Source organism: Bactrocera tryoni, chromosome 2 (assembly GCF_016617805.1).
Source record: "Bactrocera tryoni isolate S06 chromosome 2, CSIRO_BtryS06_freeze2, whole genome shotgun sequence".
NCBI lineage: Eukaryota > Metazoa > Arthropoda > Insecta > Diptera > Tephritidae > Bactrocera > Bactrocera tryoni.
In genome coordinates, this window is record NC_052500.1 from 3,709,187 (window position 1) to 3,723,379 (window position 14,193).

The 14,193-nt window shown below is 38.9% G+C and overlaps 2 protein-coding genes across 2 annotated transcripts; both read right to left on the reverse strand.

Annotated features, from left to right (window-relative positions):
- Positions 1-181: 181 nt before the first annotated feature.
- LOC120767602 lies at positions 182-4,122 on the reverse strand. The gene is made up of 6 exons (XM_040093752.1): positions 3,217-4,122; positions 3,043-3,056; positions 709-1,774; positions 484-546; positions 324-413; positions 182-259 (listed from the first exon to the last, which is right to left on the reverse strand). The coding sequence occupies exons 1-6, from the start codon at positions 4,120-4,122 to the stop codon at positions 182-184; spliced, it is 2,217 nt and encodes a 738-aa protein (XP_039949686.1).
- A 364-nt stretch (positions 4,123-4,486) lies between these two features.
- LOC120768275 (gustatory and pheromone receptor 32a-like) lies at positions 4,487-9,040 on the reverse strand. Its single transcript, XM_040094874.1, has 4 exons — positions 7,947-9,040; positions 6,013-6,075; positions 5,863-5,952; positions 4,487-5,804 (listed from the first exon to the last, which is right to left on the reverse strand). Exons 1-4 carry the CDS (start codon positions 9,009-9,011, stop codon positions 5,733-5,735), a joined length of 1,290 nt encoding a protein of 429 aa, XP_039950808.1. The 5' UTR covers positions 9,012-9,040; the 3' UTR covers positions 4,487-5,732.
- Positions 9,041-14,193: the final 5,153 nt, after the last annotated feature.

The following is a 14,193-nucleotide window of genomic DNA, read 5'->3' on the forward strand; positions in this document are numbered from 1 at the left end:
GCTATAGTGTGAAAGGTAAACATATCTTAAATGGATCGAGCAGTAGTGCCGCCTCTTTAGGCAGAATGAACTAGCTTGCTTAATAAATTTTTTTATTTCAATTGAACGAATGTCTCGAATAGAGCTCACTTAATTTAATAGCGAATTTAATTTGTTCATCTCTTTTTTCCAGTGGAAATTTCTACTCTTCGGCCTTTGAGTCCTCCAACTGCTTGAATTGTATCAATATTACGAGGTAAGTGGTGACAGCGGAGAATATCTAAAATATTTCTGTTAAGTACAAACGTTGAATTACAAAAATATGTTATGAAAAAGAGCGGCACCTTGAATAGTGTTGTGTTGTCAATGGAGAAAAAGCCATAAGCGGTGAACTGCACTTCCTGCTTAATGCTCTTCGACAGAAACTTATCCACCTGGAAGTAAATTATACTTGGAGAATAAAAACCACTGTATAGCTTTTGCCTAAGCAAATAAGAGACTTACGATATCTTGGTAGTCCTTGCCCTTGGCGTAAACGCGCGCAAGTATTTGCCCGGTGTTATTAGCCTGTAAACGAAATCGATTTTTAAGAGTTTTTCTATAATTTGTATAAATCGCAATTAAGTGCACTATTAATCATTAAAAAGTTGAATGCACCGCAACCTTAGATCTATTGTGTACTATAAACATATATGTATTATATCTAAGAATTTATTGTCTGTTTTCAACCTCTTTGGTGACGCAATCACACCGAAACGCCAGCAATATCAAAACGGTCGCGAAGTTCAGAATCCAGGACAAGTTCCACAGTAGATTGATCCAGGCATCGCCATTGCGCAAATCGTACAAAGTGCAGGCGTAAGTGAAGGTCAGCAGACCGGCGCAGGCATAGAGGAGGAATGCCACCAGACCCAGACCGGCGAATTTGTTGATCATTTGCAGCAAGTCCAACAACTCGTTATGCAAACTGTAAAATGTTGTGGAATTTCGTGCGAAATTCTGCACATCGTGTGCTGACGCTGCTGCGTCCTTCGCACCGTATTGAGCTATCAATTTGTTTGTCTGTTGAATGCGCAACGCGAGCTGATGCAGCAGCGACGCAATGAATACAACAAACACACACGAGGTGAAGTTTTCCACCTGGTAGAACGAAATACCCAGAAATAAGTGGGCGGGCAGAGTGCCGTAGAACCATTTCATCGCCTGCATTGTTATTGCGCAGAGATAGCCAAATAACAACAACAAACACATATTGAGCGCATTTTCGGCGAGTAGGTGCTGTGCTGGCGGTGGGGCGAGTTGTCCGAGTCGTCGATCGATTTTCAGAAATCCGTTAATTATCCCAATTATTTGGTTGCCGTTGCGAGCGCACGACCAGCTAATGACAACATCGCCGAAGATGCAGAAGCATACGCTAAGACTGTTCGCAATGCCGTCCGTTTTGCTTCGCAGAAAGAGTTTTTGCATAAAGAAGGGCGACGACAAGGCGTAGACATGCAGCAAGTGCATCGCCGTTTTAGCGCAAAAGATGACCCGAGTGATGTGTATCGGCAAGCCTTTGGGCGCAGCGATCTCATCAGAGTTCGGAGTTGTATAGAATGGCACGAGACCAACTAACTTCAATATCAGCACATTCCACTTGATACACGCAAGTAATGAGGGCGATTTGGGCTCTGGCGCCTTACGAACTTTTATGTTATTGATATGTTTGTTGCAGGAGACGCGTCGTTTAGTCCACATTTTTGTAGAAGCGGTATGTTGATTGCGCGAGAAAAGTGTAAAGACCACAGCCGGACTATTGCATTAACTGCTCGATTGGATGGCCGGCATGTAGGTCATAAATAAGCGAGGCTAATTGATTTAGCAATTAATTGCGGATATAATTTTATTGGCGAAAAATCTTTCAAATTGATAAGAATGTCTGCAGTAATTGAACTACATTAAATATTTAACGAAATTAATGGCGGAAGGCTACAGCAATGCTTTTACACAAATAGAGGAATTATTGCATCTTAGACTCGGCTGTTTGGAACCATGTGTACATTTCAATTTCAAAAACATAAATTATTCTCCAATCATCAGCGCCTTAAAGTGTCTTCTGCTGGCTGAAAATAGTAGTTCAAGTATTAACTGGAAAAGTCTCCATTTTTTAGTAGACAAAGAAATGACAGACAGTCGGTAGATCGTCGGTTGAGTCACTGATACCGTTTGCGACAGGTTTGTTAACGGCACATTAAATGAAAAGATAATGAAAATACTGGGAACTTGGAGCTGGCAGATCTTGGTACACCACAGTTCGTAACGAACCAAAAATTTACTTTTTTTTTTACAAATAATTACTAAGCGAAGTAAGTGCTATAGTAGGACCAGTAGAACTCAACTTCAAAGTCTAAAATAATATCACCAAAATGCAGGGATGTTTTTTAGAAGTGAATCTGGAGTTGTCTTCTAAAACGTATCATGGTGATATGCATGTTTCAAATTTGCAGGGTTTGTTCGGAAAGTAATAGGACTGAGTCGATTTAAAAAAAAAAATTATTGAACCCATCGTTACGATTCTTTAAAAACTTTCGAAATAGGCTCCAAGGTCGAAAAAAAGTCCGGGAGGCCACACTTGGGCTGTAGAGCGGCTGCGGAAGCGTTGGGATGCCGACCTTGGTTAAGTAGCTGTTCACAAGAAAGGCGATGTGAGCCGGGGCGTTGTCGTGGTGCAACTTCCAATCGGCTGCGATGTCTTGTCGCACCCTGACCCTTCGTTTGAGTCTCTTGAGGACTTCCACGTAAAACTTGGCTTTCACGGTTTGTCCAGGAAGAACAAATTCTTGGTGGACGATGCCTTTGATGTCAAAAAAGACAATGAGCATCGCTTTGACTTTGGATTTGCTCATTCGCGTGTGCCACTCGGAATATTGTCTCTTTTTCACGGGATCACACTCAAAGATCCATGACTCGTCGCCTGTGATGGCGTTATTAAAAAATTGGGGGTCACGCCCTCTGCCGAATCCAGTCGATGCGCGCACGCTCCGAAGTAAAGTCGCGGCGGAAGAAAATCAGTCCTATTACTTTCCGGACAAACCCTGTAAACATATATCTTAAAATTAAGGAATGGCTTGTGATCTTACAGATAGGTGGAGATATCATGTTCAACAAAGCTCAGCTTTTCCAGCTAGCTCTGGTGCTTCCAAACCGTTATATTTTCATGTTCGGTACAAAAAGTGATTATAAATACGCACTCACCTCGGCAGCCACGGCATCACAGGCACTGCAAATCACCGCAATTGTTACGAATTCAGCGAAAATCCAGGCAAAAGATAAACCCAAAATGTCATATCTCTTCTCAAAGCCCATGGGTTGTACCACGGTCATAAACGCCATGTAGGATTGCTTGGTCAAAATGTAGAACGCGACAGCCATGTAAGAAAGCATTGCTATGCCGCCGCTCTTGTTGATTTCATCTGTGACGTAACGGTACTTGCAGAGCATCTCAATGTGATAGCTCATCTGTCGCCAATTGCTTTCCACAGCCAGATCACTTTTCGTACTTATTTCCAACTGGACATTCACGAAGTCGATACGTTTGCTTACATTGCCGAGTAAAACGCGTAAGCAAATCGCGTACAAATTCGATATCAGCAACTGTAGGCTGTAAATGCCGAGCAAAATGGCTTGATGATAATGAAAATGATCGCTCAGCATGTCCATGTAATAATAGGTGGTGTACAGTAATCCAGCTGCGGTGATGACCAGAAAACCCATTAGCAAGTAACACGAGTAGACTGCGGTGAAGCCCTTAGCCACCAGATATGCGTCCATCTTACCGATTTCCTGCATGATGCCACAATAGCGCCGACTGTTTGTCGACGAAACGAAGATAATGACGTTGCAGCTTATAAGGCAAAATAGCGCCTCGGTGGTTTGATCGGAGCCCTCCAAATTGCGAAATACCGAAAAGCTGCTATCGCTGTTAAGCACAATCCAGCTGATGGCCAGCGATATCATAAATAACAGTATATTGATGAAGTACGTAAAGTAGTGACCGCGGAGGCTTACTCTCAGCTCGCCGCGTTTGACTTCGTAGAATGGCACAAGACCGAAAACTTGACCAGCGAAGTTCACATATTTCATGTCCTTTATGATTTTCATTTTTTAAGGACTTTTGTTACCTGAAGCTTCGTTGTGCTGACGTTAAAGAGATGTTCAAGAGTAGTCAAACAACAACGCCATTTTCAGTCAATAACAGTCATATACGCGAGTAGCGTTTGATATTGCTAATCCATTTGATGATGACATTTTCATCGACACTTTGGGCTTAATGACGTTTGACTGCTCTGTAATGTAGGCAATTAGTCCTCAAATCGAGTTCAGGTTCCTTGGAAGCATTTATGTATTCACACCATTATAAGTAAAGCATTAGTTGATTGAATTTGTTGGAAGAAGTTACCAAATATTGATGGCATTCGAGCTTAGTTTCAATAACCCTCCCATATGTATAAAACAAAATAAGTCGTGCGATTTAAGCCGATACTTTATTAAAGACGTGATTTTGTACAGATTTTATAATGAAGATGAAATAATCAATTATTCAACATAGTTCCTCCAGCATTTTGATACCATTCTGAGAGAACGATTTGGCCTTTGCTTTAAAATAGACCTCAGCTTCGGCGATCTCCTCATCATTCGACGAAAATGTCTTCCAAGAGAGCATTACTTTGAGATTTGAGAACAGGAAATAAACTCTGGAGAATACGGTGGATGCAATTCGAAGCATAATTTAACGATTTATGTTCTGTGTTTTCACTGACTTGGGACACAGTGCAATGTCTTTGTGAAAAACACTCTCTATTTGAATGTAATAGTCGCTCTTGATGGTCCTTTCTCTTCAAGGCACACAAATTATTCTATGCGCATTGCAAAACACAGACGCCATACTCCCATGAAGTAATAATTAGTTCTGTGGTCCCGTAGGAAAGACATGAAATAAGACTAGGTTAGGTTAAGCGGATTAAAGTGCCGCGATCCGTCTTTCGATGTATACTCCTAATAAAAAAAAGTAGCCATAACCTCGCCAAATAACTGTTACGTTTCCCTACGCTTTGTACAGGGTTCTTCGTGTCAGTCCACTCAGATTACTGTCGTTATGGACTTCGGAGTGAAATATCGGAGCCATGTTTCAACCATTGTCAGATATCGACGCTAAACCGCAGGTTTGTTATGCTTAAACATCTCCATGCACTGCTCCGAATCATCAACTCGTCGTTTTTTTGGGTGAAAAGTGAGCTCGCGTGGTATCCACTTTGCGCAGGGCTTTCTCATACCTAAACATTGGTGATATGATATGATATAAGTTCAGTAGATATCGTTAAATCAGATTGATAAATTGTTTTGTGTACTTCTTTCCTATTTTCGTCAGCAATAACCTCTTTTTTTAGTCCGTCTTCGGTGCTCATTTCAACTGAAATATACTTTTTAGCCATTTTTTTTTCAAAAAAATAAAATTTGATTTACTGAAAATGATGTAATTAACAAACTCTTAATCCGAAAACTGTCAAATGAATATACGCGCCTTTTGAAGGTTAGGGCTAACTAAAAATCATATGGATCAATTCTAGTAGCGCTATCATCAGACCATTTACTTTTCAATTGACCTGTTAGTAGTAAGCTTCCTTAGTACTAATTTAACTTTATTTTCTATTTATTGTTGAGCAATCATAAATTATATGCCAAATTTGATGCAATTCCATTAGACCAGTTCCCTAATCCTTGGATTTTTCCAACTGTTTGAACTGGATTAGTATCACTAGATAAGTGACCAGAGCTGAGGAAATCTAAGAATGCATTTGTTTAACAAAATTTTCAGAAAACTAACAAATTCTTTGACATTACCTTGAACAGTGTTGTATTATCGATAACAAAGAAGCCGTAAGCGGTGAAGTGCACATCCTGTCTAATGCTTTTGGTAAGAAACTTGTCAATCTATGCCAATGAAATAAATGCCAATGAGTAGCTGATAATTTACAATAAACTTACTCTTACAATATTTTGATATGCCTTGCCCTTTCCGTAGACTCTCGCAAGTATTTGCGACGTGTTATTTGCCTGCAATGAAATGGAAAGGGTGAAAACCACATAAGTAAACTATAAACTTATACATGAATATGTGAGGATATAAAAACAAATTCGTGGAAAAATGGCGCACACTTTCTACCAAAAACCCAATCACGAACGCATGCTACTGACCTCTCTCGTAGCCTTAGCGCAGTTCGTTGCTAGCAATACCAATCCCGTTAGGAAATAAGGTATCCACAACAGAGCCCACAACGAGTAAAACAAATCATCAGTGAGAATGTGAATGTTGAGGGCCAAGATGTAAATGCAAGTGAGCAAACCGCAACAGGCGTACAGTACGAACGCCAGCAGTCCCAAACCGGCGTACTCGTTGATCATTTTGTAAAGGTTGAGCAAATCTAAGTGCAAACTATAAATCAAAGTCGAATGCTCAGCAAATCGCCGCAAGTTCTCTTCATCTTGAGTGATCGCATTTCTACTCAGAACCCTGTTCGACACACCGCTGCGGTTATATTGAGGTATCAACATGTTAACGAATCGAAGGCGCTCCGCCAGAAGATACAACAGCCCCGAAATAAAAGCAACAAAGATGAATGAGATCGCATTTTGCAGCAGATAGATGAGTGTGTGCACAAAGAAGTATAATGACGACTTAAACGCGGTTTGTTTAACATACGTGAAGATTGCAATGCAGTTAAAACCAAGCATCCATATCAAGTACCGATTAAATTGATTTGTTGCGAGAGGCCTCTCCGTCAGCGGATCCGGAAATTGTTTCAGCAGTTTGTCCAATTTCAGGTAGCTGTTGAGGATATTGATAATTTTATCTGTATTAGCGGCACAACTGCACGTTATTGTGGCATCACTGAGTATGCAGAGAGCGATGTCCAACACATTCGTCATGCCATCCGTATTGCTTTTTACGAAGAGCAACTCTAGCATTGTGGGCGACAGCAAATAGAAGATATGCAGAATATTCAAGCATAGTTTTGCTAAAAGCACGGCCCGGGTAATGAATATGGCACGTCGTTTCGGCAAACCGATCTCGTATAGGCCCTTTCTAGTGTATAAGGGTGATATACCAATGAGTTGAAGCAGTAATAAAGGCCACCTAAGAAACACGAGTATGTGACGACGGTTGTTCGTTGCATCTTCGGCTCCAACGTTATTTGTGGCGCGCGCTCGGCTGGTATCTCGCATCTACACGGCTACAATGCACAACTTACTCAAGGAACACACAAATTTCAACTGTTTGGGACTTTCGTAATTACTCAATCGCTAGGTGGCAATCTCGTTTCACACACACACTAACTTCAACTTTCTTTATGACTGATTATAAATTTAATTGAACTGAGCGATCATAAACCCGATTAGCTATGGTAGGTACGGACGAGTGAATATCAGGAATATCGACCACGACAATAAATGAATTACGACTTTTATTTGATTCATGCATTGATGGACACACGTGCCGAGTTGATTAGCAATAAATTACTTGAAGCTTTTCGGTTTGCTAAAAGCTTAGCTGAGCACTTCGTTCCTTCCTGAGGTGGTCCGAAAATGGTCCCATGTGGCGAAAATAATTAGTCCATCGCTGTATTTTCCACCTAGGGTGAAAGTTATAACCAATCTCCTCAATAGACGACCCACCATTGAATCAACTGCAAAGTAGAACTTTTCAAAATAGTTCTCAAACTTCAACTCCACAGCGTTTTCAGCGCTTTATTCAGCAAACTTTCATTTAAACTGTGTAAATGCTGAAAGCCGAAATACTAAGAAACCCGTATAGAGAGTCGTGATATAAGACAATTGTGCAAGGAAAACGCTTTTAGTAAAGCTTTAAATGCTTTTTACCGAAATGTTTTAGATGCTAAGGGCACGTTACTAGATCCACTACTAACCTGATTTGTAGCCTTCGCGCAGTTAGTCGCTAAGAGTATTAGAATTCCCGCATAGAGAGGTAACCAAGAGAATGTCCAGATGCCATAATACAAATCGTCGCTCGTTTGCCATTCGCACACGAAGCAATCGTAGGCGCAGGACAATAAGCCATAGCAGGCGTACAGTAAAAACATCAAGAGACCCAAACCGGCATATTTGTTGACCATTTTGTAAATATCCAACAAATCGATGTGCAAACTATAAATCATAGCTGAATTCTGCGCAAACATTCTCAAATTGACATCGTCGTGCGTGTTCGTATTTCTGTCGAAGCTCAACATCGACGTTGTGCTCATGTATGGATATCGTTTCGGTAGCAAATTTTTAGTAGTGTATTGCTCGATCAGCCGATTTACGTATTGAAAGCGCTCCGTGAGTAGATGCAGTAGCGCTGAAATGAATACAACAAAGCCGCACGAGATCGCGTTCTCCAGCTGGTAGAAGGTTATGTACGCGCAAAAGTACATGGAGAAATAGTCCAAAGTGTGTTTAACGTATGCTATCATGACGAGAGTAATGTAACCAAATACTATGAACAAATATCTATTGAAATGATTGGTGGCGCAGCTTCTTTCAGCCGGCGAGTCTGGATGTTGTCCGAGTAGCTTGTCCACTCTTAAGAAGCTATTGATTATCAGCAGGATTTCCGTGGTACTACGGGCACAGGTCCACGTTATTGTGATATCACTGAGCATACAAAAGGCCACGTCCAACAAGTTGGCAATGCCGTCCGTATTGCTTCTTTTGAAGAGTAGCTGCAGTATTATGGGTGACAGAACGACATTGATGTGCGAAATGTTCAACGCAAATTTAGCCAAAAGTATGGCTCGGTTTATATATATCGAGCGTTGGGTTGGCATGTCAATCTCATAGGCACTAAGCGTAGTATAGAACGGTAATAGACCCAAGTATTTCAGTAATAACAAATGGCACTTCAAGTAGAGGAGTATGGAGTTCTTTGCAGGTTTTCGTGTTTTATCGCTTTTAACGTTACTTTCATGACCTACGCGATTGAGACTTCGCATTTTCACGAACACGATTGACAACTTTGACGTTCGACACTTAAATTGTAACTGTATGTGCTGTACTAAAATGGTCTGTTACTTTTGACATGGTAGGAGGTACAGTCAAGTGCAATAATATTTCAATAAATTAGTCAAATTGTAAGTTTTTAACTTTACATGAAATTTAAACATTTTATAATCCAAAAAATTTAAAAATAATCTGAAGAATGAACCGGAAACTTACCACGAAACAATCTTTTTGCAAATGTCGAAAAGGATCACAATTCCTTTCTTCTTGCTTTCAATCGAGATAATATAAGAATTATATTTTTCCACTGTACTGTAGATACTCGTGCCCTTTAAGTGTTTACATTAATTAACCAAATCGATATTGAAAAGCAATTCCCCCAAGTAATTGCTTGTTAAATGCTGTATGCGGGAGTCAATTTTTCAATAAAAGGTGTATTCTTTAGGGGGAGATAGCAACTAGACTCTTATCTGTTTAATCATATTAAAAATATTAAATACATTAATACCTAAATGGTGATTATAAAGCTTTCCGAGACAAATGGCGAATGGTCAAAGTGTAGTGAGTTTTCAGCAGGTCTCTGCGTTGTTATACTTTTAACATATCACGAGACTGAGCAAACGTAAAAACATTCATTTGCATTTCTTTTAATAACCACATATCGCACAGGCTTTGTATAGTTGAAGAATAATCCGCAACTTTTTCTCTTAAAATTAATAACACTATAAAAATATCGTTACAAAGATAGCTTGGGCATACCAAGCGTTTTTTTACTTTTTCGCCTGTTTCTTAAACTCTGAATTTTCAAGAAACTTTCATTTTTGTCTGGAAACTAACCAAATTTGACATGGACTGATGAAATTATATTCATATAAATGAACTACATATAGAGTTTTCAGATACGTTGCCAAGCATCTCTTTTGTGACCTCTACCCAACGTCGTTTTTGCAAAATATTTTGGTATGATTGAAACGTTTCATACCCAAAACCTTATGCAGTGAAACCAGGTTCGCTCTTAAGAGGCTGTGGAATCAGGGAAACAACGACGTAGTCGGAATGAGATGATTGCAGAGATGATTTCTACGAAAACACCCTAGCAGAAACTGGTTGGAGAGGACTTCAGTATGCTACTTAACAGGGAGCATACGGACCTCACTCTGCAGGTGGTCAATAGGAAACATCAAGACGCATCACGTTATAGTCCGGAGTACAGTGTTCTGATATATCTGGAGGTTCCGCGTCTGCGTTTCACTGTGTCTAGGCGACCATATTGATGGAAAGTAGTTAAGGACCGGCCGGCCGATTGCCTTGTATGTTTCCAACAACGTTTCTTTGTCTTTGGCTCACGTGCTGCCGTCTAACAACTTGAGGATTTTGCTGTGGCTCCTTACTTTGGCAGTAATTGGGGTCGTGTGAGTAGTGAAGGAGCACAGGCTGTCTATTGTCACACCTTAAGTCTTAGGGTTATTCACAATGGGAATGCCTTCAACTACAATATTAAGGTCAAGTCTGTATTTCATCGTCCAGTTTGTTAATACGGTCGCTGTGGATTTAAAGAGGGAAAGTGTTAGGTTCCGTTCAGCGAGGAAGTGGGAAAGGCCGGTGAGATAGCCATTTACTTTAGAGCACATTCCACGTTGTTGTTGTTGTAGTGGCAGAATTCTGCCGAGTTGTCAGTCCTTGGCCGTATAAAAGTATACCCGACTGTCGTGGGAACGGGAGCATATGCCATCGATTCCATTGCCGGACGTAATTACCGTGCAATCATTAGCGTACGATGTGATAGAAATTCCCTCTGGTGGTTGAAGGAGTTTCGAGGTGCTGAAGTTAAATAGCCACAGGAACTCACTGTTTAATTGTTCTCAATTTAGAGTTTTTAGCTCGAAAAGGCACGGATGATTGTTCACCGCTCAGCTAGTTCATAGTCAACTTTTTCCAGTCTGGAGGGAGCACAGACTGTTCGATGTTCTCAAGCGGCGTTTTGATTTACTTGTTTGTAGTAGAATTGAGCCCTATACATGCCCCTTGAAATGAAAGCAAACTCGGTTTTTGTGTAATTTTTTTGCATTGATTTTTATGATTTTTTGTATGCTTTTCACTGTTTGTAATTTTATTCGTTTAAAAATTTCATTTTGCTCATCTTATTTTTCAATCAACTTAATAATCTCATTAATGCATAATATTTAACTAATTACATTTTAGTGTTTAATGTTAATTCGTAGTTAGTTGTTAAACATAATGCCGTTACGTAATAATTAAGAATATTTGCAGTAAAAAATAATTTACAAATAATGACCCAAAGCAGGAGAAACACGAAATTGAAGGTTTCCTAAGGTGGCCACTGCTCGGGCAGCTGCTACCAACGCTAACGCTAATGCATTCACAATTCATACTTAATTTTAGTTATCTCCACTTAGAGCTTACATTACGTTTAAGTGTGAATGTTCGTTTACAAGTAATTATAATAATATCCCGTTACGTTTTTAACTATTTATGCAAGTGTTTGCTCGACAGCTTAAATGGTTTTGTTCTTGTGTTTGGTTTTTTGGATTTTATTTTTTTGAAATACTTTGTTTTTGTTTTTGCTTTGTCATCTGTGAGTTTTGTTTTTATGTTTAACGCAATATTTTTTTTTTTATTTTTTTACTGTTATTCACTTAACGGCTGTTGCTAGCACTGTACTAAGATATCTAGATCACTATTTGTACTAGAAGAAAATTATTAAAAAATCGCAATAAAAAATAAAAACTTAAAATGAATAATAAACTTAATTAGAATTGGTTTAAAAAAATTTAAAAATTTTTTGAAAATCATAAATTTGTGTTTTACTACGCTTACGTGTGTATGTGTGATTTATATAAAAACACGAATTAATTATTTCTCACCATTTTCATTGTTTGTTAGCATTTCGAAGGAATTTAATTAACCTTTTTTTTGCTTCACACACAGTTACATATGTGTGTGTAGTTGTGTATGTTTACCTTTGTTTAATAAAATTATGTGGTAACCAACATTATTACTCTGTGTGTGTTTGTGTGCTTAAATAGTTTAATTTTTACCAATTTTTTAATAAATTTTATTCATTTAGAATTTCGTATGCTTCATTGCAAGTTTCTTTCTTATGCTTAATGCGATGAGATGAGGCGATAGTGGAGTGAGTGGAAAGTGGAGAGAAAGCGCAACGAAAATGAAATCTTCAAAGAGCGACAAGTGAAACCTTAATGTGTGAGAGTTTAAAGTATTGAGCGGTTTTCAAGCGGAAAACGGTTTAATGAAATTGATGAAAAACTGTAGAATGGAAATGAAACTTTCGTGGATGTACATGTATGTATGTAAGGGGACACACCGAGTGCAGATCGCGCAAAAAATGCAAGAGAGCGAAAGCTCATAAGCTGTTAGTGCTTACGCAGTGCTCTCTGCAACATGTGACGCTTGAGCCGATCGGCGCTTTTGAAGAGCTTCTGAAGCGCTTTCGAGCTTTTCAGCATTTTGTGGGCTTTTGAAGAGCTTTTAAAACGCTTCCAAGCTTTTCGGCATTTTGTGAGCTTTTGAGACGCTTTCGAGCTTTTCAGCTTTGTGGGCTTTGTAATAAGAGTGATCGCTTTGTAATGCTATCCAGCTTCTCACACAGCTCAATTTTCTCTGCGCTGTTTCGGTTGTGTGTTTACATGTACATAATACGGCTGTGCCTGCGCTTGACAAGTTCTCCGTCAAGTGTTCTCTGCCCTAAATGAGTATGTAACTGTTTTATATTTAATTTTTATTAATTCCTTTCTCATTTTACTGAATAATCTCATTTCAATATATGAAATCATGCTTCCTTCTAATTGTTTTTTTATTTTTTAATTTATGTTTATTTATTTATTTTTTAGTTTCTATGAGTTTGTAATATTAATACTAGCTTATTTATATACTAATTTTGGAAATTAGACAAGATTACAATAACAATTCGATCGTTACTATAATTGTTCGATTCACATTCAATTCTCTGCTTTTTCTCAGCGCCGCTCAGTTGGCGCGCCTCGATTCGCCAACTCTAATCGGTTTTCCAATGAATTCAGTTGCTGTTCTTAGTTTTCGAGTGACGATTTTTCAAATACTTAGACGAGTTTTAACTTTAACCACATTTGTTTACAATGTTTGCTATGTTTTTATATCTTTTTTTTTAAATTATTTGAGTTGTTGTTGTAATGGCTTTTAGCTGCGCTTACGATATAATTGATTTCACTTAAGAGTGTGTGTTATTTTGCCGTGAACGTGTTTTGCCTGCTGAGTCAGCCGTTCTCTAGCGCGCTCAGTTTGAATTTTTTCGTATTTTTTTTACTTGAAAACGCCAGTGGTGAAGAGGTGGCGCTGAAATTTCGAGCTGATGAAAAGAATCTCGAATATTGAAACATAAACTAAATTCGGTGATTTGTGCTTGATGTTGTGTTTCTCACCATAGCAAAATTAACAAGCGCTTCACGTATTAACAGAAAAATCTATATACAAATATTTATAAGAAATAATATTTACTCCTCTCCGTTAGAACTAAGCGCGTGGTTTAGATTTTATGCCTGAGTAGTTGCTTACGAACTCGAAGAAAATCTAAGGCAGGCGCTTAAAGTTCACTATCTTTCTACTGCTGTGGGCTCAAAAACTACGTACGCGCATAGGAAAAAGAGAAAACAAAAACAAAATAGATTTTTTTAAATTTTCTGCAATTTGGTGGAGTTTCAAAACTAGTCGTTGGAAAATATAGTTTGCTGAAAAGTTACGTTGTTTGAGATCATTAGCTAATTGTTGTTTTTAGTTCTCAAATCTTGGCTTGCAAACAGTCTATATGCTTGCAGTGTTGCTGTGCTTGAGGTCGTTTTGAAGGATTTTTGTGGTTATCAAACGTGTTGTTAGTGCTCTCAGCTGCTTTAAATGCTGTTGTTAGGCTCGAGAGCCTATAACTTACACTCAGCTCAACATAGAGATAGCCTAGATACCAACTATACAACGTAGTGGCTGTGGAACTTGCTGACGTGGCGAACTCTTACATATTTTGGAGAACATAAACATTTGGTCGAGCTGTTCTTGCATAACTTTGACACGCTGGATTTTTCACTATTTGATTTTCAAGTGAAGCTGCCGCTTTATGCAGTTCGAGAGCATTTTTCTGCGAAAAATTTATTGAAGAAAACTATTATT